Source organism: Micrasema longulum, unplaced genomic scaffold (genome assembly GCF_059751315.1).
Source record: "Micrasema longulum isolate JH-2025_06_02 unplaced genomic scaffold, ASM5975131v1 h1tg000511l, whole genome shotgun sequence".
NCBI lineage: Eukaryota > Metazoa > Arthropoda > Insecta > Trichoptera > Brachycentridae > Micrasema > Micrasema longulum.
In genome coordinates this window covers 1,330,682-1,355,968 of record NW_028277708.1, presented here as the reverse complement: position 1 = coordinate 1,355,968, position 25,287 = coordinate 1,330,682, and the positions used below count along the sequence as shown (strand labels likewise).

The 25,287-nt window shown below is 30.6% G+C and overlaps 2 protein-coding genes across 4 annotated transcripts; one reads left to right on the top strand and one right to left on the bottom strand.

Annotated features, from left to right (window-relative positions):
- The first annotated feature begins 407 nt into the window (after nt 1-407).
- Mnat9 (microtubule-associated Nat9) lies at nt 408-3,396 on the top strand. Of its 2 annotated transcripts, none has more exons than XM_088227601.1 (4): nt 408-805; nt 1,351-1,460; nt 1,540-1,596; nt 2,165-3,396. In XM_088227601.1, exons 1-4 carry the CDS (start codon nt 729-731, stop codon nt 2,173-2,175), a joined length of 255 nt encoding a protein of 84 aa, XP_088083727.1. In that variant the 5' UTR covers nt 408-728; the 3' UTR covers nt 2,176-3,396. The 2 variants fall into 2 exon arrangements, with proteins under 2 accessions (XP_088083727.1, XP_088083726.1); XM_088227600.1 differs by having other exon boundaries at nt 416-805; nt 2,652-3,396.
- Nucleotides 1,786-24,554, bottom strand: LOC148280934 (arf-GAP with dual PH domain-containing protein 1). 2 transcript variants are annotated; one of them, XM_088227598.1, is made up of 6 exons: nt 24,403-24,554; nt 19,683-19,908; nt 16,225-16,575; nt 11,696-11,931; nt 8,903-9,094; nt 1,786-8,520 (listed from the first exon to the last, which is right to left on the bottom strand). In XM_088227598.1, exons 1-6 carry the CDS (start codon nt 24,482-24,484, stop codon nt 8,456-8,458), a joined length of 1,152 nt encoding a protein of 383 aa, XP_088083724.1. In that variant the 5' UTR covers nt 24,485-24,554; the 3' UTR covers nt 1,786-8,455. The 2 variants fall into 2 exon arrangements, with proteins under 2 accessions (XP_088083724.1, XP_088083725.1); XM_088227599.1 differs by having other exon boundaries at nt 19,683-19,919; nt 24,403-24,495.
- Between the last annotated feature and the right edge of the window lie 733 nt (nt 24,555-25,287).

The following is a 25,287-nucleotide window of genomic DNA, read 5'->3' as shown; positions in this document are numbered from 1 at the left end:
ATTTTTAATTAGTGATTTAAATTAGTACCAAATCACCTAGAAAGTTGGTATGTATCTAGCATACTCGTACAACACCCTTTGACTACCAATGTAATTCCTGAAGTACATGAATTCGATGATCAAAAAATGATACTTAAATGAATATGTATTCCTCAAAACTATATATTAGTTTATAAATCTATTAACCATTTAAAAAATATTTACAATATGTAAAAGTAATATAAAAAAGTTTATATCCTTGTGACGCCCAGCTAATTTGAACCGCCAAAAGCATCGTTATAAAACCCAAATAACAGAACAAGCGTGGGCTACCAACATATAAACTATATTTTTTCAAATAGAGAATATCTTTGACTAGGATGTGTACAATAAATGGAGTAGGTTGGTTAAAAAAATAATGAGAAATTATTATTATTATTCGTGTACCTGAGGAATGACGCTGGTAGTGAAAGGGTTAATGCTTCAAAATGAAATAAAGAGAGTGCGTTCATTTAGTTCACTTTTCTCGTACGGAACGATCACCTCAGTTGTTTACGGTAAATAACATTACTAGTATTCCTAGTCTATGAACCAATTATTGTCAGCATGTCAGATGATGTCATTGTCATGTGTATAATCTCTGATTGTCACTTAAAAATCTGTTTACTTCTTATTTTCGATAACCTTACATTTTAACAGCTATTAATTTATTTTATTACAATTTCAAATCATTTTCTTTTGAAAAAAAAATGAAAATAAATAAAAATACTAGACTAATCGGCTCCAACATAATTTTAATTCCTTATGAAAAACATCACGTTCCAAAGTAAGTTTTTTTATATGTATCTACCTATTTGTATATCGAGGCTTTACTGACATAATGCATTAATTCATTAAAGTAAGTTGCGGGATAATCGCAATTAAAGCTTTTTTATTCTTTGAATGAGTTCTTATTTTAAAGCTTTAAAAGAGTAATCATTATTGGCATAGCAAAAAATTTGAAATCAACATCTTGCACATATTAAAAAATATACAAAGACTGTTGACTTAATGCATTCTGTCAGTATAGCCTCGATATATTTAAAATATTTTTTAATGTAGTTGCAAGACGTTGATTTCAAATTTTATGCTATGCCTAGGATAAAGATTACTCTATAAAGCTTTAAAAAAGAATAAAGAAAATTGTGGGAGAAATAATGCGTTGAAAGAATAAAAAAGCTTTAAATGCGATTATCCCACAACATGATTTAAGTCACGTCAGTAAAGCCTTGATAATAATATCAATATCATAATATCAGAATAATCTAAACCAGTGGCTTTATTATAGAAAATAAATAACAAATTTGCAAATATTTGTTTTATTTCATTAAGGTATCATTCGTGGATGCAATCAGAAGAGTTGCAGGAGTTGACTGCTTCAGAACCCTTGTCACTAGAAGAAGAATATGCTATGCAAAAAAGTTGGAGAGAAGATGAAGACAGTATGTTCTGTATAAATATAAATGCAAAATCTTTAAATACAAGAATTTGTGCTAATATTCTTTTTGATATTACTTGCAGAGTGCACCTTTATAATATTAGATAAACAAAAGTATATGGATTGCCTGGATGAAATAGGTAAATGACAGTAAAATATAAATAGATAATAGCATTTATGTCCTTAATGAATATCCCAACATCGAAAGATTCAGTTGGTTGGGTCTCACACACTGGATAATTTCTGAGAGCCTCAACCACACTATTTACCTCAGCAGTTTGAAGTACACAGAGCTAACTTGGTAGGGCGCTGTGGACTTGCCAACCGACATGGAATGATAATGAATAAATATTGAACTGCTACTTCAATAATGCTAAAGAAGTCTATTCATTACGCTTATTCTGTCTGCTTTATGCAATGGTGACATATATTATTAAGGAAATCGTGTGATTTCTTGGTGTGAAATGTACACGATCCCCATTATGAATATTAAAGCTATTTAATGTTTTTCCAGCATCTAAGTCGTGAAAACTATAACTTGGAATTAGTTTGATATTAAGTAACTCTACAATATTAATAAACATAGGAGAGTCTATTTTGACCTTTTTATAATAATGCAAATTTCATTATTACAAAACTATAGTTTGTCCAAATTTTTGTAACAAGGATCCTTGTCTTAAAAGTATAAAAATTGAAAAATATTTTCAGGTGTTGCCTAGTATGGTGAAATAATTCAGTCAGATGAATCTCACCCGCACCAATGAATAATCTTTAACTTCACAAAAATCAACAGATGGAAATAGGAAAATTGAAAAAATATGAATGTTTAAACAGGCAGAATGGTGAATGTTATAATGTGTAATGTGGCCACTTATACCAGCCAATGACAGATCATGAGCCCTGTAAATGCCTAGATTTCCATATTCCCTTCTCTAAAATGTTGTCCTTCTCTGTTTTGATATGTAAATTACAAAACTTATTTTTTGTACCATATGTTTAGTCAAGTCGTCAATATTATTTAAAGCATAGCATTTATTTAAAGGCAAGCTACTGTCGCAACATACCTATAATGCTGTGAACATTTTCTATTTGCATCTGTATGAACTAAGTATTTAAATAATTATTCTACACTTTTTTTTGAGCGGTGTTGGTACAGCAGCATACCAAAATAATAATTTCATTATTTTCTTTCTAGGTGCAATGATAGGTGATACCAATATGTTTTTTAACTCTCAAATAAGAGACATGGCAGAAATTGAAATTATGATTGCAGAAAAAAGTGCTCGGGGAAAACGGTGTGGGTGGGAAGCGACTATAGGAATATTACAGTATGGAATAGAACATTTACATATTAAGCTTTACGAAGTTAAAATATCTCTCAGCAACGAAATAAGTATTAAAATGTTTGAAAAATTAGGATTCAAAGAAACTCAACGAAGTGAAGTATTTAAAGAAACTACACTAGAAAAAGAAGTTGATTCAGATTGGCATTCTTGGTTGAAATCAAATTATAATTTTGAATTAACAAACTATAAAAACTGATCAATTATTTTTTAAACTCTCGTCTATGTCACAAGAGTTTACATAGAATACAAGACTTGATATAACTATCTTATTTTAAATAAAAACGTCATATTGAGAAGGGAATATGAAAGTCTAGGCATTATTTACAGGGCTTATGACCTGTCATATTTTTGTAAATTATGGAAAATAGATCATAAAACAGCATATACATATGTATATATTTTTATAAATTGTTTTCAAAATGTCTTGTCTTTTGCTTAATGTAACACGACATTACAACACCGTTTGCAGGAGGATTTTTTAGCACAGAAATTTAAAAGTTAAATACGTCGATTAGATTGAATCATTTTCAATATATGAGATCTTCCCTGTAACACTACTGTAATAAGTGATAAAATAAAACACATTGATAACAAGTTTTCAATATTTTAATTAGAAGACAATAAAAATATCATGAAATCCTTGGCATTTTACAGTAAGAATTCTTATATGGAAAGTAAAGATAGTATAAAATGGAACAGTTGGATTACCAGAAAACATGTAAATAAAAAAAAAATACAGATTCAGTCGATACCTATTTAAGAATTTCCCATTGATATTTTTGCATAAAATATTATTCAATATATGATGTTTTGAGAATATGAAAATATCAATACAATAAAATAAAAACCCATAGTATAAACAAAATTAATTACAGCTTTTCAAATGACATTTTATGCCCCATATCCAGTGCGCATTTACTTTTTATTTCCACATTTAAACAAAAATATTGTTCCCTCCGGGCTTTTGAAGAAAGCTAAAAAAGATTTTTACAAATTGAAGAAGTGGTGGTGGAAATATAATAAAGAAAGGAAACATTTTGAACAAATCGAAAGTGGTGGATGACATGATTTGACTGACATTTTCAAAAATTTTAATTTTTACCCAGACAAAAAAATGCAACAAGTTTTTTTTTTTATTATACCTATTATATATTTTCAAACAGGACTCAAATGCTATAGAAAATTAAGTTGGACGAAATACGTATTAACAGTGAAGTAATTAAAATAATTAAAACAAGAAATAAAAAATTAATGTAATTTTTATAAAATAAAATTATTTAAAGGATGTTTGTACTTTTCGGTACCTTGAAAAATATCCAAAGAGAAGCTTTTAAAAGAAAATCTATTTACTGAATTATAGTTATTTCTCAATTAGTTTTCTTTTGTATGTCTAATTTAACAAAAAATATTTTTCAACAACCACAGGTTAGGTATGTTCTATTAACAATAAAGGTACATTAAAAAATACATTCTTACATAATTTTAAAAAATATATATATTTTCCAATTAAAAGTTACATTTTATTCAGATCAGATTGAGTAAGGGAAATCAGGTGGAGAAATAGAATAACTACATTTTATTAAATAACATTCAGTACCAGCCAAATTTGGCTAGTAGAAAAAAAAACATCAAAAAAGTTTATCATCCATGAAAACGAGTCACCAAAACGTTTATTTTTATTTTTTACAGCGAATATTCGAATTTGTACCCACATATTTATTAGTGTTTTATTTTCAAATCTGTGTAAACATGTCAATCAAAATAAATAAATATTAACCAGCATTATGTCAAATTATTTTTTGGCACAAAACCTTTAGGAGTATTCCTGAAACTACTATTGACATTAAAAATTCCATAAATAAGGTGAATATATTTTAGAAGGTAATCTTAAAAAATGGGAAAGTCCAAAATTTTTTTTTTAGAATATTTTTGTGCATTCATTTTTGAGCATTGCTTTTACTTCAAATTTATCAATATTTTGATCAAATTTGGTCAAGTCCTTCACTGTTCTGTTTCAATATAGAAACTTCAGAACTTGAAAGTCACATTTACTCAAATTGAACGAAAGTGGACACAAAAAAAGACAATATTTGAAGATTACCTCCTGATTTATGAATGATATCTACATTTTAAAGTACATAATGAAATCACATTTCTCGAATGCAAATTATACTTCACCAATGATATAAATGGGAAATCGTAACACATTTCATTATTATATACATACAAATGATTATAACTCACGTGTTATTTACCGGGTATAGTGAGAGTACATAATTATTCGAGCGGAAGTAAAAATATTCTTTGATGTGAGTTTAAAAATAAAGGCTTTATGTTATATATTGTTAAACTACAAAGTTTGCTAATTAAATCCCATTTAAGAATAGCTGAGAGGGAGCACTTACCCCTTGATAATATTGCACAAAATTCATAAGTTTTGTGTGAAGTCCACAATTACTATGTATAAACATTTAACTTGAACCAAATTATTGTTATGTATATACGAATCAGAAATTACGTAATTTAATAATTGGAAATATGTTTTTCGAGACTAGTTGTTTTTATTTCTTCAAATTTTGTCTTATACATAAGTTTATTTCAACAACTCCGAGACACTTAGACAAGTTCAATTATAAAATACACACGAGGAATCTGATCCATATTTTTGATATGTAAACACGGTTGTAAAAGCTTCGCTTTTATAATTATTTATATTACATACATTTAATTTAGATACATGTTCAATTGATGATGTAATTACTGTGTACTTAATCATCTAAAAAAGTTTTAAACATTAAAAAAATAAAATCATACACGCAAAATTTAGAAAACAAAAACATAATATATTATAATTCTCAAACTCTTTTTCTAATAAAAAATGGGCAATCAAAAAAATATAAATGGCGTAATTGAATTACTTTAGGAATCCTTTACCAATAATTCATTAGTTTATAAATAATAATGGGGCAAACAATTAATTTTAGATAGATCAACATTTCCCCAAACTGAAAATATAAATATAGACCATACCTTCGTTTAACATTAACATTTTTCTTCCAAAATACAAAACTACTCGCGAAGAATGATTAGAATTAATTACCTAAGTTGTATTACATATTGAAATAATTTAGTAATATTGAGTAATGTATAGCGTTATACATTGAATACCCGACATATTATTATAATTAATATTTAGTTATGTATTGCCTAACACATGCATCATACAAGGACTACAGAAAGATTAATAAATTGGTCCGATTAGTCTAATCGTAAAATTGACTAGTTTATACCATTTACCGAGTAACACACGCAGTATCACCATTATAATAACATAAAGTGTATACAACTGGACAACATGAAATGTTCCTTACGCATGAAAATACAAGTACATATGCCCCATTGCTAATTTGATGGCTAAACAATATTAGTTTATGTCTCGAAGATGTCGCGAAAGCGATGTAACCGGTCATTGGTTTTTCCAAATTTGCGGATTAAAGTATCACTCGTCTTTTATTTCTACAATTAACATATTTTTAAACAATTTTTGCTAATATAGTTTTTTTTAATATAATCAAAATTAGAGAATATGCAAACACTAATAAATACAAAAAGAGTATAGAAAATAATTGCGACTTGTCAAATGCTTTTTCGGTATTAAAAAATAGATGTTCTATCCCAGATAATATTTCTTTTTTAAACTTGCTGAGCTATACTTAAAAAGGTCATTTCAAAAATTGTAATTGCTATATGTAATATATTTGTTAGGACAATAACCACACACCATATTTTTAATTATCTTTTTAAAAATAAACAGAAAAACAATCTGACTCACTATTGATTAAATTAAAATATAATATTTCAGGTACCTAAGCTTTGTATCCAAACAAATTAATATTATAATATTTTCATGTACATAATATTACCTATGTATACATAATGTTATGCTTGTTTAGTAAAGTTGCACAATAGCACTAATTTTAGCAGATTTTAATGAAAAATGTAAGCATGTAAATAGTATTTGATGGTCATAATACTTCAATTGAGTATTACAACAGCCTAAAACCTGCTTAATATCGAGATCTTAATAAATGTGGATTGATTTAATATTCAAACATAGAGAAAATAAATGTTCCATAATATTTATAACATAAAAATCATATAAATTTCACTTCAATTATAATTTGGCCCAGTGGCCAGGTCATAAAAAGGGGGTTTGCTTGCAAAAGGTCATGCTATTTTGGATATGTTGTAAGTTCCTAAGCCCTTATCAAAAATCCAAGTTTTCTAATTTGACAAGCCTACACGCATGTCAGTATGACCACTTTTGATTTAGATTTTTGCTCAACAGATCTTTACTCGTGTGTTGTACAATAAATATTTCTACTTAAGTACTTCTAATTTCTACAAAGTTTAAATTAAATCCCGTTTTTTCCAGAGTTGTGTGTGTTTAAAAGTGTGAATAGAAAGTACCTGAGTAATAGACAAAAGTAATAGACTAAAACAAAGGTACAAAATGGGAATTTCTAATCCATTTGAGCATGGGGCATTGCATCATTCAATTTATTCAATCGGTGACAAACCTGATAGTCACTTTTAAATGTTGGAACTTGCAAGACATTTCTTTATTAAATGAGGGAAACCATAATTAATATTTTACAACTTATTTTGAATACTTTAAAGAACCTAAAGATCGCCATTGATATAAGACATTTAGTTTTATAGCATTTAAAAATAATATAATTAACACCGGCCATGGATTAATTGAAATTGTCTCGGGAATTCTAATTACTAGTCCAAAATACTATGTACAACAAATTGTATAATTTTATAATGTATTTTAATTTCGATACATGATCATAATTTTAACATTAAATCAAACTTAATTTTGATTACATTAAAAAATAATTGATAATAAATAAATATTGTAGTATGCATATCTAAATGGTGCTAGATATATATATGTATTTAAAAAATATAAATGTATGTTTGTACATAAATATTATGTGCATACATCAATGAATTCTGATTTTAAATCTCTCCTTTTGACATTTTTTTAAATTTTAAAAGTAATATTTGGAATACAAATATTGCTCGGTTTTAAACCATTTACTTCGTTTGCACCGACTTTTGTATACTTGTGGTTACTTTATTTATAATAACAGCTTTAAGCCAAAAAGTTGTGTAAATAATAATTTCTTCTAAAACTTCAAAACAAATTTATACATAATCATAATAATGAAACAATTGGCTATTAGATAAATACAATACACCTAACAAAATGAGAATGTTCTTATAATTTGTTATATTTATAGAACAAAAGGTAAGTAAGAATAAAAGGTTTATTGCTTTGGAGATATTCACCTAACAAATAATGTTTGAAACAGAAACCTTAATGTTTAAAACAGAAGGAATTACATATTATTAATATACATTATATTTAATTATTTATAACGTGGCATCAGCAAAAATAAATCATTATTAATTTTTGAATATTTCATAACAATTATTCATAAAATAATTCTCAGTAAAAAATTGCTATAAAATATTGATTGCTTATATAATATGTACATATTTTATAATAACAATTTATGAATCTTAGATTATACAGTATGTATTATTAGTAAACTTAAGATTAACACATTACCATAGAGTTTTATCTGGCAGAGAAGATGTTCATTGTGTTAGATGCTGTTCTTTTACGGACCAAACGAGCAGCAACTGAAAAACATTAAATCACCACATTATTAACCCAGATACGACGAGAATAGTTATTTATTTCTCACCCCATATTTGCCTACTGTCCTTCTTTAAGGACACTAGTACCTACCGCCTATTTACCGTATTTTAATTATTTGAAAAAGTTTAAAAATTATATTTAAAAAAAAAGACAAAGCATTATACCATTTGGCGTGTATAAACTTGTTAGTGTCACTTTATTAATGGTAGCTTTTTAAAAAGTTAACCGCAATAGTTGAAAACAAACTAATTTTAAATTGTTGTAGTTTCTAAAAAGATTCTTTAATTTATAGCATGTTGCAAGATAAAAAAAATTAGGTGTCTACTGATTTTCACATTGATCAAAGTGGGCAAAAAATCTTACTAGAGGAGTCTTGTGGAGTTAGTGGTCTCTGAAGAACCGCGTCGAGGACGGCTATCCATCCATCTCGGTCCTCCTCACAGGTGGCACTCAGGCAGAAGCCCCTCTCGGGTGTATGCAGTGTGAAACTGTAGCCCATGTCTCGGTAACCTGGTGCCACCCCGACGCGCACGCTGTAACCATCCAGATTGTGACCTAAGGGTAAAATTTGGTAGCAAATGTTATTTACTTGCTCTTTAATCAGACGGATAAAGAATACAGTTCTGAGTGTGAAATAGAATCAGAACACTAGACAAGCATTTTTTACTCGATAGCTACTCTCAGTTAAAAATCTTGGAAAAGGAAATCAAGGGGAGATAAGTCCACCTCGTTATGTAGTATTCTTGAGGTCCTGGGTTCGATTCCTGGCAGGGTGGACTTGAAATATTTGTTTTAAAGGTAGTTCTACATTGCAATATCATGCTCCTGGACTGGCACCTAAAGCGTAAGACTGATCACTTACCTTCTATGTAACAAAAATGACCCAGAGACACTGTAATTGGAGTGCCAATGCAATGCTCTATAGGATAGAGAAATGGTAGTGAAGATGATGATAATAACTCATTTACTGAAACTTTAATTACTATTTGATTTCATATAGCTGGCTTAACCATATACTGAAGATGCCTCCTGAGAGCCTTGACCACGCTGGCTTACTTTACAAGGCATTGGGTTCTCAATGTTCTGCATGTCCGTCTACTGCTGACTGTCCGTTAGCATTTCATATCAGAAGTTATTTATATCTAGATCAGCGATTCCTAATTTCTTTTACTATGGAACCCCATCTCAACAATAAAAAAGTAAATTGACAAAAATGTTATTTTTAAGACCCATTATTTTTTGTTTGCATGTTGTAATGTTCGATTTGAAAAAATGACATATTTTCCATTTTAAAAATTTACTGCGCATATTAAATGTGAAGAATGTCAATCGTCAAAGTAAGTCAATTAAATACGGAGATCTGGAGCAGCATTCAGTCTAGTTCTGAACTTGCTTTTGGTGTAAGCGTAAGCTGAAAAGCCAGTCTCACATCGTAAGTCTATACAAACGGATACAGACCCTTGATAGCCTTCTCAACGACTGGAGTGTATTATTCATCTTTAAATACAATCCAAAAGTAATTTAGGTTTGAATCAGCTGATTCAAATTTTTGTTTTAGAGAGGATGATTTATTAATAGTGATCAAATTCTCATACTCTTAACACAGTTAATATTGATGGTTTGGTCTGATTTGTGAATAGATTCTGTACGTGCTGGTCATGCAGGTGTCATTTTTTAAAAGTAAAACTATTTACTGATAAAAGCGCTGACATCGCAGTATCGACTGCCTGCCTGTTTTCTACAGCAATACACCCTAACTCTCAGAACTCCAGGGTTCCGCGGAATACCTTTTAGGAACCGCTGATCTAGACAAAGCAGGAGTGCTTTCACACTATTAGATATTTCCTTATAGGCAACATCTGTTGACTTTTTGGTGAAGTTTTTAAGGCAATACTCTTAATAAAGACTTTAAAAAATAATAATCAATCATTCTTCTGAATTATTTTGTCTACCGCTAAAGTAAGTTTAAAATAATGTTTATTTTTATTCATTATATTAACCTTCTCACTTTAACAAAGCATTATAGACAATATTTTCAACATGTTTAATGCGTCAGAGTCTTTATAGAACATTGTGGAAATGTGGAAATCACAAAAATTAGGCAGAATGGTGTAAACAATGTGTAAATAACTTAAACCAGCCAATGACAGGTCATAAGCCTTGTAAATACTTAGCTTTCCACATTCCCTCAACTTCTTCATCTCAATTAAAATATCTATCAAAGTTACTTCCTTCATCTCTGTTGAAGTATCGGTTTTGGGGTGGCGATTATTATTTTGCGTGGGTATTATTTGACTGAATCGTTGCTCTGTGTTAATTTTTGCGGTAAAATAAAAGATGCGTTTGCACGATGATGGCAGATGTGGAAAAGAACAGTATGCGGCTAAACAAACTACAGCAAACAAAAATCCTACCTTTAGGAAGACAGGAAAGGGAATCAGGGACAGGAATCCGGATGTTATCTCCAAGTCCTGGCTTCTGGGTAGTTTTTTCACGTTAGTTGAACACGGCATTTTCACTATAGTTATTTGCGAAATATAAAGATGAATGTGGCGGAGCGGCGGTCAGAAAGTGTAATGGTGTTCAGATGCGGGCAGATGATTAAAGGACAAGCAGATGCGGGCAGATAAAATTATGAACATGCAGAAGTAGACAGAAATTATCAAGAAGAAAAAATGTGTGATTGTTGATGTTGGTTGCTATGAATATGGAAAATTATTCCCATGGCCATAGAGACGAGGAGAATAACAAACATTGAAAGTTGGGAGATAACAGGATGGGTAGGATAAGTGAACCTTCATCCACTGGCGGTCCATCCAGCCACAAACCACTCATCCCATCAACCACTCGCGCAACCAGGTTTCAATTTTTTTTTCTTCATGTATGCTTCTGCAATATCTGTTAAGTGGCATTTTTTATAAAAATCAAGGAGATAATTTAAACAATATACCTTTTGATGATGGATTTTATTTTTTACATATTTTTTTTATTGATAACAAAAGGAAAAATATGTAATTTTATTATGCACAAATATTTCAATTCATTTTGTTGAAACAAAGTCGTGTAATCTTAATGAGAAATTAAAATTACTTTTAAAAATAAAAATCACTTAACGGATTTTGCGCTGTTCATGTAAAAATGAAAAAAATAACATACCTAAAAATATTTCTCCCTTGGGATAAGCATCAAGGGGATCATCATGGTACATGAGTTTGCGATTATCCAGAGTAAACCATCTCTTCTTGTACGCATCTGTGGGTCTGGGGCCTGTCTTCCAAAGCCACCCTTCTCTGGGGAAATCTCTGGTTAAGTGGGCAGACAGCTCAGACTCGGACGCAGATGGAAATGCAACCTGTAGCCGATGAAGCTTTGCACATCTGATAGCCATATACCTAGAAATATGAATGTAAATATAATAATGAAAAGAATAGATCTTTCGTCGCTAGTATTGAATTAATCATACATGATGTTGCATTGAATCCTTGATCCTTATTTTTGTTATCAATGAAGAAGTTCAGTGCTATGGGAAATTTAATATTAAAAACTTTTTCTTACATGCATTAAAAATAAGAGCATTTAATGAGAGAGTTCGATGGTTTTATTTATTATTTTATAATTTGTCAATAAACTATTAAACTAAGGCAATTTTTTTTTTTAAACTTTGATGTATTATCAGCACTATGATTTTTTTTTAAGTTTTGTATTTTTGAAATTGCGTGTGACCTCCCAAGTTCTCTTCCCCAGGTTGGTCAGTTGACTTACTGTAAACCGGAAATCTATCGCAACTCTTTTATCATTGGATGATTCGGAAGAACTAGTGAAGTCATTGTTATAATTTTTTTCATACATTTTCACGAAACTTAACCATACAAGTTAACACTCTTATTTTTACAGCACGTAAGAAAGCATTTTTTATATCAAATTTCCCGTAGGTCTAAACTTCCTCATTGTAAAATGAAGTCTCCCGAACATGTATGGAAAAATTAATAAAAATGATTTTAATGTAAATGAACTACTTTGAAACTTTTAAAAACTCATAGCGATGATAATACGACGCATAAAAATAATTTTCAACAAATTTTGGCTTGGTATGATCTACTAACAAATATATATCTTTTTTAAAAAACACCGAACTTCCTCATTATTATATATTTATATTTTAACAAGGCAATGCACAACACTTATGCACATACTGAGAAACCACCTTTGTTTCTAAGAAACAAAATGTTTGATTAGTCAATACATACCTATTTAAAAAATTTAATTTGTATCAAACAAATATAACTTACAAGTTGATACTTGACACAGTTTAGTTTTGCTAGCGAGGTTATTTTTTTTATCGCATTCACACAATGTTATTTTAAAATATGAAATTCCTTAAATTGACCAATGCTTATCCGGTTATTCGGATGTGACCTTACTATGAAATTTCTAGGAACACAGGAAAATCAACAATTTAAAATACTACATACATATAAACAAAACTATTAAGACATGATTAATTTACTCACACACATACACTGTGTGGGTTTTCTGAATGAGACCACAACTTTTGATTTACTACCTAAAAAGTTCCATTAATAACTACGAAAACACTGATAAGATAAGGGATTCCTGTGTTTTGTAAATTTCGTACATTGAAACTAAAACATTTTTTCAAATACAATTTATAATTTCACAAAATGTTCAAACTTTGTAGATTTTCAGAGACAGATGTCATTTTCCTGGTTTGTTATGCTATCTCTTAATATCACTTTTTGCCAAGGTTTTATTCAATTACATCATTTGGCAGAAATATGCAACACATCAAAAAAATCAATATCGATTTGGTGATAAAAAATTAATTAAATTTTTATTATAAAATCAAAATTTTTGCAATTTTTTTTTAGAGTAAATCCACCAAAAGGACTGAATCCGGCCATTGACAGTGACAAATATTATTATAAAACTTCTCGAATCTAAATTTTATGAAACTACACGTTAATTTCATATTTTTCTAAATTTAGCTTTACTTTTAAAATAATTTTCAAACGGGTACTAATTTTATTTTTCTGAGGCAAGTATTGACATGTATTTATATTTTATTATGATATATTTATTTATAAAGATGTTAAATATGCTTTATTGCTTTGCTGTTCTGAATATCCCATATTGCATTCTCAAAAATGTTCTCCATTTCTGTTGTAATATGTTTATCTTAAAAACTTCTTAAGGGGTGAAATCCAGTCCTTGTCTGCAAACATTTGGACAAACTCAAAACATTATTAGGGCAAGTATTTTTTTAAGTGTTTTTATGTATATTAAGACACATTTTTCTTGAATCATAAGTACTAAAAAACTCATCATCATTCCTCTAAACATACCCAGCGGTGCATAAGGCACTGAATTGGTAAACCAAATGCAGCATATTCCGATCATCTGTTACATGAAGATAAGATGATCAGTCTTACATTTCAGGTGGCAGTCTGGAAACTATATCTGGGAAATATTGCAGTTTTAATAATCTTACTATCATATTTCACATCCATCTCTCAAGAATGGTAGGTGAACGTGCCAATTACTTCACAAAGAGGCTGATTTTTCTTTGTTCGGTTTCCTTATTCAGGATTGAGAGCAGTCATCGAGCCGAAAACACTCGTCTAGGGTTCTGGTTCTATTTCACATGTAACTGTATTCTTCATCCGCTTGGATACAGAGACTAAACAATTAATCAGTTATTTTTTAAGCATTCTAAAACAAATTAGAATACTTTACTGTGTAAATATAGACATATTTTTAATTAAATGTATATGATTATTTCATAATTATCACTAAATTGATGTAATCGTTTTTAGATCCGTGTAGAAAAAACTGTTGTAAAATGTTGACAAAACATTAAACACGTCATGACAGATAATTTCTAAAAAAATACAACAAATATAGATAAGAAACTGTAGGGAGGAATTATCTTATTTTTAACTTTTATCTAACTAAAAGCAGTCACTGAACATGTGTACATATACACATGGTATGCTAATCAGTCATAGTAAATACTAGAATTATGTAATACGGGGAGGTTTGTTGTAATTTAATTAAATTCATAGAAACTATCACGCCGTTTCCACGTAAGGGTAAGCAGAGAGATTAGAACGCCACATTCCATACAGATCTCGCTTCCTCTGCATTCATACATCTTCTCATGCATGACTGCCGATTATTCTGACTTTTTACATGTCCATTCTTCTGTCAGTATTTGTTGAATTTGATCTACCACATCTTTCTCGGTTTTCCTGGATTTCTGCATCCGTGAACATTCGCATCGTAAATCTTTTTAGCCATTCTTTCACTGTCCATTTGCTCTACATGTTCAAACCAACGCAGAAATCCTTTCTTGATTTTGTCGATAATGCTTACATCAGCTTTATATAACGTACAGTTCTCAAAATTTGTGCACCTATCATACATAGTGTTGTCACACATTCGTCTAAGAAATAGCATTTTGACAGCTTTCACCGTACTTTCATCCTCGTTTTTCCAATTCCATACTTCACTCCCATATATAAGGGTCGGCACCCAATAGAAAAAAGACAAAACTATGGGTACATTGTTTAATAGCACTAGACGTATTTATAATATGTAATAGAAATTATTTATATTAATGAAATATTTATGTAACATTATTAATATTTAAAGCATCAACTTATTAACTGAGCCTTTTTTAATTTATTATTTTATATACGGGGCTGGCTTATGACAAGTCATTGGCTGATTTTACTGACCGCTTTACACAATGTGCATCATTCACCATTTTGCTTATGTTCGAATATCCATATTTATGAAATTCATCCTACTATTGTATTTTGTGAAGTTAAAAAAGAAAAGCGAAAAGAAAAAGCAAAAGCGTTAGCTGAAATCTTTTTTGAGGCAGATGAGATTCATCTTATGATTTACCTAAAAATAATTTTGGGCGCAATTTTCAATGACTTGTTCATAACTCACTATTAGAAGATGGGAATTAAGTTGCGGTAGAGTAGGGTTCGAACCATGGATCCGTGAGTCCGAGACACTAGCCACGGGACCACAACCCGGTTCAATCTGACTGAATTATTTTACCTACATACTAGGCGACGCATCAATAATAAAATATTTTTCAATTTTTATACTTGTTTTCGAACCAGTTGATCTTATCAACAATATTTTGAGTTTGTCCAAATATTTGTAGACGAAAACTGAATTTCACCCCCTAGGGAGTTGTAAAGATTGACACAAATGGAGAAAATTTAAAAAAAGAAACCTGAAATGTTCCCTTTAATTTGAAATCCATTCTTTGGCTACAAATAATATGATGAATAATGTTATCTGATTGAAACAAATAAGTATAATTTATCTTTAAAGCATTAACTTTGTAGTCAAACACATTAATTAATGTTAGTAAATATTAGTATTTAACCACTTACTGACTTTTTATGTCTACCGGTTTCGATACGTGCCCGTCTCTTCGTCAGGACACTCACTACACGAACATGCGAATACTAAAATACACTATCACCTTTACCCCCACCGTAGTATACACTGTATTTAAGAAAAAATACATAAATTACATGCAAAGTTAAAAGAAATGCAAACACACGAAACAAAACAGGATGAAACCGGTAGACACAAAAAGTGGTTAAATACTAACATTAATTGAAACAAATAAAACTTACCAATTATTAATAGCTTCAGGATCTTCATGATAAACATAGATGTGTCTAGTAGAGCTATCCTTAATGTATGTTAGTTGGAGAGAATTAACATGACCTATTTTTTGTGGAGAGAATGCGACATTCAATTCGGAAAGTCGTAAAATAGCTTTAGGTTCCTTATTTTCCTTGACATGATATTTCAATGTGTCATCCGATTCGCATAGAATGAATTTTCTAGGGTGATATCTGCTGTCTTCCTTCCCTCTCTTCATGAGATACCCTTCCATGTAACCGGAAGTATAACTCTGTCGTTCAGGGTGACAAAATTCTTCTCTTTGATATTTGGCTCTAATCCATTGCTCTAATAACACCCTAAAACAGAAGAGAATAATTATTAATCCAGGACAATATTCAATTTTCATTGTTTCACATTACTATTACGAAACAAATATTTATAGACACCTCAGAATGGCTGAGCCATGTTAGATGGAGACTAACCTAACCAGAGGACGCTCCATATTCATTAGGTAATTCACCAGATTTATATAGATTCCTCGGTATTACATATGTAAGTACTTATGCAATAATTTTTAATTTTTTTTAAATAAGGCACCACAGATATAGACGGCATTTGGCATGGAACAAAGCGTTGGTTTAAGAACAAACATGTAACGGACGGTTTTCTTAGAATGACTTTTGTCCATATAGGCGGTTCTACAGCTGTGGTGCTTTATTACTCTGAGATAGAAACACTTTTTTTTTGACGAAAACATGTTTTCTTTAAATGAACAAATTTTCAATTTTATTGTATGTAAATATTTCAAAAATCTCTTTGCATTACAGCCTTATTTATTGTCTATTACTTTTTTTTATTTTTTTTTTCAAATTTAGAGTCACTAAGGCATTTATAATATTATACACTAAATTTGTAAACTCCACCAGATTCTTTTTTGTACAAGGTATATACATGTGTACATACTTAATGCATTCAAACCAGGATTAAACACAAAAATATCATTATAAGAATATAGAAAAGGCCATAGTAAAAAATATAACAGTGGCAAAAGTATTAAAAAAAGGATTTATAGCGCCATTAAAAAAAAAACATATGAAGCTATGTGTTTATTAAATATTTTTCTGCTCTGTCTTACTTAGGAGTCAAGGCATTGGAAATTGTAATTTTAAGAGCCTTCACAGTACTTTGTGTTACATAAATCTAGCAGTAAAAAATAAACCAACTTGTGGGAGAGCGGTGATCAATATATGCAGCATTGTATCGTAAAGTTCACTGAATAATATTTCATAAAAATATACACTATAAACAGATACCAGTATCAAATATTTCTCCATAATAATTTCTAAGATGTTACTGAATTAAATACTATTTTACTTATCAGCCTTTTGGAATGTCAAGCTCGAGGAATTACCACAAATGAGTAAAGTACAAATTAGTAATAATATAGAAACCGCACATATCACATTTGATGTAAATAACAGGTCATGTACATATTCAGTATAAGGGATATTGAAAATTGAGAATGAATGAGACAGTTGAGCTTGATAATGTTACAGGAAGCTGCTCTACAAAAAGCAGGAAGTGATGTATTCAAATAATAACTGTTACTCCCTGAATGTGTCTAGGAATAGATTATGCCCAAATTACTTTCATTGATAACAATTTCATAAATATTTTGGTACAAAATCAGATTTATTTATGTTTATGACGGTACAATAAATGTTAAATGTCACATTTCAGACGCTTTTAATTGATAAATAAAGGTTATTTAAAATATGCAGATAGTACCAGCAATAAAAACTATTTGTTCATTCAGCACAATTGTAAAATAGCAATTAATAATATGAAATAATCATATTGCAACATTAACAAACATTCAAAAATAATTTTATAACAGAAGATTGTGAGAACATAACAATAATTCAATAAATGTTGTAAAAAAAAATTATTGCAAGATAATAAGATCACGAAGCATTTGGCTAGGAATCACATATTCATATCATGTAGACAGTTGAGGCAAATACTCTAAAATGTTTTTCCAAACCTAAAGCAATTAATTGAGAGTAATATTATAATCCATTCTATTTTAAAATTATAAGGTTAGTTAATAACTGACATTGAATGTGCATTTAAAGATACCTCTAAGCAAAATGTGTCATAAAAGTTATCTGTAAATCAACATCAAACAGTAAAATACAAATAAGATACACCCAAAATAAATAATGATGAAGATGCGAGCAACGAGTGGCTGTAAGATATAACGCAATCAGCGAGAATAAACAGAGATATTAAACCTTTTTTATTTTAAATCTTGAGAAGATATCATAAATCAGAGGAAAATTTTTAACAAAAGGAAAAAATCACGGGTTGACAACAATGTCATTGGCAAGGTTTCACATTGTCAAATAGTGTGTAAAATGTCTCATTTTTATATTGTAGTCAACTAAAATCAAACCTACTTAAAACAACAGTCATGTTGAACAATTTATACAATTATGTAGATATGTTTAAATTCACCAATTAGAAATAATAAACTGACGGATTTTGACAAAGCGACGCTACTTCGCAACATAACAACAGATTGACGCACACAGAGATAGCTGGAAGACCGGGAAGTGACACTGGATACTTTTCATCCGGAAAAAAACAAAAAGTGCACGAACACCATCCATACTACTATATCCATCCTGTTCGGTCAAACCGTCAAGTGACTACCTAGTCTGTCTCTTTGCTGACAAATCTTCGTAATATCTCCTGCCATATATATAAGCCACTGGTAAAAGCTAATATTTAAAAAAATACATGTTTTAAGATTAACATATTACAATAGATGCAGTTAAAGTACTTCTTCCACATACCCAAAACCGTTTTAAAGACCGTGGGTCCTATCTTTTTCACTCGTATAAAAACGCAATGTTTTTTTGTCAATAAATGAGTTACTCATTTAAAATTTTCAATTTTGTTTATTGCGATTTAAATTTAATTTAACTAACTACTTTCACTGCGAGTTTGGCAAATTATATGGAGGGCCTTTGTCGGATATTGTCATTGACATATTCATACGGCCCGTCGCCAAAACTAATTGCCGACCGCCGCCCTGAGGAGTTATTAAGCGTAACATATTTCAACAGATATGAAAAACATTTGGACAAACTTGTGATAATATTGTTAATGTTTAAAGCACATTGTGATTGATAGACATCTATAAATATTGAAATGTATTCTATGATACTTATTAAAAATAAAATAAAAAAATATTTTCTTTCTTGTGATTAAAACCTAAATATTTGACTGTGGAGCCTTTTCAACTAGTCATAAACAGCTATGCTATATGGGAAATAATTTGTGGTATTGAGTATGTTTCGAACCTTGGACCTCTGAACAGTGAGTTCGCGTTACTACCGCAGGCACAAAAACCCTGGCACAAATAATATAACTAGCTTAAAAAGTAGACTTTACTCACTGAGGATCATTGTCCTGTGGCCGCCTGTAGCAAGGTGGAACTCTCTCTTCGTATTTTGCTCGAGCAGCATTGTTCCCAATCTCCTGCATCCTCTCCACTTGTGAGTCTTCCCAGCGGTCTAGCTTGAGGTGTTTGACTTTGCTAATGTGAGCCCCCATACTCCGGTGCACTCCCGCACACCTCATGCAGATAAAGATACCAAGGTTGTAAGAGGCCCATTCTGGATCTGAAATACAACTGTACATTGGTAGGATACGCAGATAAACTATGCAAAGGGAGGCCTCTAGAACGGATATTCCTTTGCCTATTTGCCCTACTGTTATTCTTACATATTGTATTTCATTTTCTAATTTCCTAAGAGTTATTTGTTAAGGTAGGATTAAACTGTTCTCATGTGCTGTGTTGAGGTCTGGTCTGTTGTGATGGCGAGTTAAGGTAGGATTACATTGTTGTGTTGTTTTGTGGAGTGGTAACGTGTGTTGAGGGCTCTTCTGTTGTTTTTTACTAATCATTCATTGTGTTTGCTTAGCTTGCTTAACATGCTTGAATAGCTATGAACAATAACTCAATGTGTTGAGGAGACATATCTAAAAACACATTGTTGTGTTGTGTTGTGATGCGCCAAAATGTTCATCGATCAGCATAGAACAAACTATGGCCTAAATTCTCCAATGACCCGCCTTTGTCGTATTGTTAACTCAAGACAAGATCTGGACTTTTTTGGTTTAAGTTTACAACGATTTAAACGAGCACTAAATAAATAGTCCAGATCTTGTCTCGATGTCCCTTGTGTTTGTCAATGCATCTTTCTTTTTTTTTTTAAATGTTTTAAACTATTCTTTTATTGTAATATTTAAACCTTATAAATTGTTAACATGGATAATGTCCGTTAATAAATAAATAAATCTCCCTCCACCACTCTAACGTAGACTAAAAATCGTTAGATCTGGACTGCATCGATGGCGCACCACGACACACCAAGCGAGAGCAGTGTAATTCTGACCATATAAATTTCGTAGAAATGATATGCACCAGATAACTCCCCAACACATCACTCCACAACATAACATACAGGTATAATCAACTATAGTTGTTTTATATATTATAATGTGCAATTGTGTGACCAATGTTCAAAAATAGATATTTTTTAAATAATATTATAAGTTGTGTATCATTCATTAATTATTTAATGTTATGTATAAATTTTATGTGACCACATTTACAAAACAATATTATGTGGAAGGAAGCCTCTAATTGGACTTTATGATATGTATTTTTAATATAATTGTATCTTATAAATTTTTGAATGTCTGTTGGCTTTCCAATGAAATAAACAAAAAAAAATAAAAATGTAATCTAGCCTTTACTCATTCATTGCCTGATGAAAACGAATTGATAATTCAGTTATAGTATAAATCCCTCTGGACAAATTTAAAAAAAAAACAGCACAGGCCTCCATGGAATAATGGCCATGACATTTGACTCATGCACGGAAGGTTCCGGGTTCGATTCCCGGTGTGAATGCAAAAATTAAATGTGATTTTTCTTAAGCCTGGGCTGGGCGTTTTGTGAATTTTACTGCTGGAGTTTTACATCATTAATTAAAAAATTGATTTTTTAAAGTGGATCTTTTGATTTCTTTGTAAGCATGTTTTTTTTATATCCATCTTTTATTATGAATTAGTTTCTTTTGGTTTATATTGGTAAACCAATGCAGTACCCTATGCAACACTAGATGCGGAAAGGGAATGATGATGATTATTAATTTATTTAAAATATCAGCCGGATATGTGAATTTTTCCAGTAAATTTAACACCCTCATAGGAAAGATTTGTATGAAAAGTAAATTTGTATAATGTGAAAGCTAGTGTTTTGTAAATAATTTCTACTTACAAGCACAAATTTAAACACATGTTCTTGTTTATACTAAGTATGTAAGAGAATTATATAAAATATCTTTTTCTGAGCGGATTTTAAAACTATACATACAAGATACTATAACTCGAAGAGAAAAATTGATGGTAATAGAGATTATAATAAAGAATTGTTTAAGAATGTTTTAATTTTTTATGCTAATGTACCAAGATTTAACTATCTGGAATTCAACCTCCCACAATAAATTACAACAGTGCTACTAAAAGTTAACTTATTTCTTTCCAATATACTCGTACATACAAAATGATACGTCAATCCTCAAACCACTCTCATACACACGTTTGTTTAATAATAATGTAAAATATAAATAAAATTGAGCGGGAATTTCATACTCATTATAAAATGAAATAATACAGACTAAAATGGATACAAAATACAAAGTCGTTGGAACAATAGGCTTCTTTCCCCCCTCCGGCAACTACACGTGGACCGGACCATCTTCTAGGAATTCAGCAAAAACATGTGTTTGCACATGTGCGATACTGCGACAGTGGCTAGTGACTACAAAAGCTACCCTTCGGATATTTTTATCTGTAATGTTATCCACAATGTTGAAGTGCTTTATCTGTTTAGATTTTTATTGTTTACTTTTTAGCACGAACACTTTGCAAATTTACTATTATGCTCAATGTTTGTTTTTGTAAATTTATTGATAATTTTAAGTTGCCAGAATTTCACTCGTCCATGCACTTTGTAGCTGCAAGACGATTAGTAATCTAGCTTCAATAGGTAAATGTTATCAACTATCAAATATCCAAATTTAGTAAGTGAGGTCTAGAATTCCAACCGTCCGTGCGCTCAGTAGCTGCAAGACTTGTTGTTATCTAACTTCGTTTTTATAAATTTGTTTTTTATTAATTTTTTTTAAATATCACGAAATCTCTAAACTTTATTGTCAAATAAAAAATGTAAATAGGGGCTAGATTTCTTATTGTCTATGCGCTCTGTAGCTGCAAGACGTGCTGTAATCTAGCTCCTGTATATCATAATTGGAGACGAGGAACAAGAATCCCAACCGCCCATGCGCTCTGTAGCTGCAAGAAGTGGTGGGACATTTATTTATTGTACAGCGCCCTTGAGGTGATTTTCACAAAAACGGCGCTATAAAAATTATCCATATATATATATAATGGAAGTCTAAGCATTTACAGGGCTTATGACCAGTTATTGGCTGGTTTAAGCAATATTATAAACACTGCAACATTCATCTTTCTGCTTAGATTGAGGAAAAAATGTTACTTTTCCATTTTGACTCTGCTTTTTTTAATTTCACAATTTTAACATAATCAATTCCAAGTTTTTAGTTTAACAACAAACGTGTAACAGACGGTTTGAGCTTGCAATTTTCAACCCAAGTACCTACGGCCCGCTGTATTGCTGTAACCTGTAACTAACTTCGTGGTCAATAATCACAGAATTGTTTTTCTCCGCATGGGCGACTCTATTAGGTTATTATTCTAAGATCGAATGCAACTGGAAGCGCAATGCAGAAGTCTAGATGAGGATTTACACGATATTCATAAAGAGATAATTCGCAAGAACTTGTCAAGAGAGGTAACATTATACATGATAGATATAGTTAAGGTAATAAAAGTAAGGTCTGTTGAAGAACGATAACCGTCCGCCTTCTCCTGGCAAGCTGTCTGTGGTTTTTCCATCATAAGATCAAATGCGGAGAAGCTCCTAAAACAGGCTACAGTCACATCACACCCGATTCTTACATATCGTAAACATAATTTCTTTGAAATAAATTTAGAAGTTCATACTTTTTTAAAGGAAACAAATAAATAATAACTATCCTTTAATAAACCTTGTACATTATAGGTAAGGTAAAAAATGAATATAAAAAATCAATCAGTATCTAAATAGTTTCTGATTGTAATATAAGAACAACATAAAAACTCATTTTGAAGTGTATATTTTTACTTCTACCTAAAACAGCGATCACCTCAATTGATTAGAATACAAAAGATATGACATTTGATAGCCTTATCTGAACAAATACATGTTATTTAGGTAATCTTTACATACAATATATTATAAGAATGTGATTAGTGATCATTTCATAGATGAATGTTTAAAGTAAACAAAATTTAAAATTTGTACCATTTCTGTATGGAAATTCTGTATTATTTTTATAGAAATAACATTGTTATAACTGTCATTTTTAGATTCTTCCCATACTTTTTTCCAAAACTAAACTTTTTATATCGACATTGAAGTAAATTATATTAAATACTAAACGTAAGTCACAAATTCAGATCACATATTCAAATTAAAACACTAAATTGAAGAGGTGGGATATAGGAATGCTGGCTTATATTAGGATGTCCTGTTAATAATGCTTGGCAGTGTTTTGTCCACTACATTCTCATCAAAATCATACTCTACTAGTTATATTAGGTAATAGTATGTGAATATTATTAAAGTTAATCATGTTAAAAACGAATTAACACTGATTTGTTGTTATTTACAGAAATCACATTCAGATTGATTACAAGTTAATAACTAATTTGTATGTTATTACTAAAACGGACACTGGCTTAGTATCAATAACAAGATTAGTGAATAAAAATAATTATGTTTATGAAAACCCACGAGGGTGATGAAAATAAACAAAAATTTGGCGCCAGGGTCATTGAACCCCACAAGCATGGAAGCATTTACGCCCCCCCCCTGGTCGACGAAACGCAAATACAACCCTTGGAACGGAAACACATTTACTAACACAAAATCATCACTAAACTCTATTTAGGTTTCGCGAAAAAACATTTTCACTACATACTTTTACTTCCACAGTCAGCACAAACGTTATTTCCAGGCTTTTTCAACAATTCTAGCAAAATCCTCTCGTTACGATCCGCCATCGCGAGACTTTTGCGTGAAATGACGTCGCGACAGAATGACCGCAACGCAATTCCACTCTTGATTGTCTGATTAGAAGCGGAATAGGGTAAGAGTTGTTATCACCATTCTGACAGCTGACAGCCGCGAGAGAAAAAGAGATGACAATAGTGTGTCTTCTCATTCATTGAGACTTAAAATGTATTGTGTGAGATTTTGTTTTTATGCGTGACGCATGATTTCGGTGGCGGGATGCGTAATCCAATTATTTGCCTTTGATTTTAATACCATGGGGAAAATTTAATGTGAGAAGATAATTAAAATTAAATGAAAGAAGAAATATGTATTATAATTCATGTGTGTATATCATACGAGATAATCCCAATGAAACTATTTATGGTTTATAATAAACGTATTAGAATCGCAATGACGTTGTAATAGAATAAGGAGGGAAATAATTTTTTGAGCTCAAGCACATGAATGAATGAGAGTTAATCTTGTCCACAGACTAAATATAATAATATATATATATGTATATACTATTTTGTCCTCCCGGCGGAGAAGGGGAACATGATCACACCATGAACGTTTACGATCATCATCAAAGCACCACATCAGAGCGCCATCAAAGGGTCAGGAGTCATGAGTTAGGAACGGGAAAGAGGTCGATTAAGGATACCGAAACAACTTCATTTACCAAAACATCGATGGTGATGTAGGTACCAAATCGATTTTTAAAACATGATAAATAAATAAATTTAAGTATCCGTGTTTGTTCTATCTACAAATACATATATAGATAATACATAACATTATAATATATTTA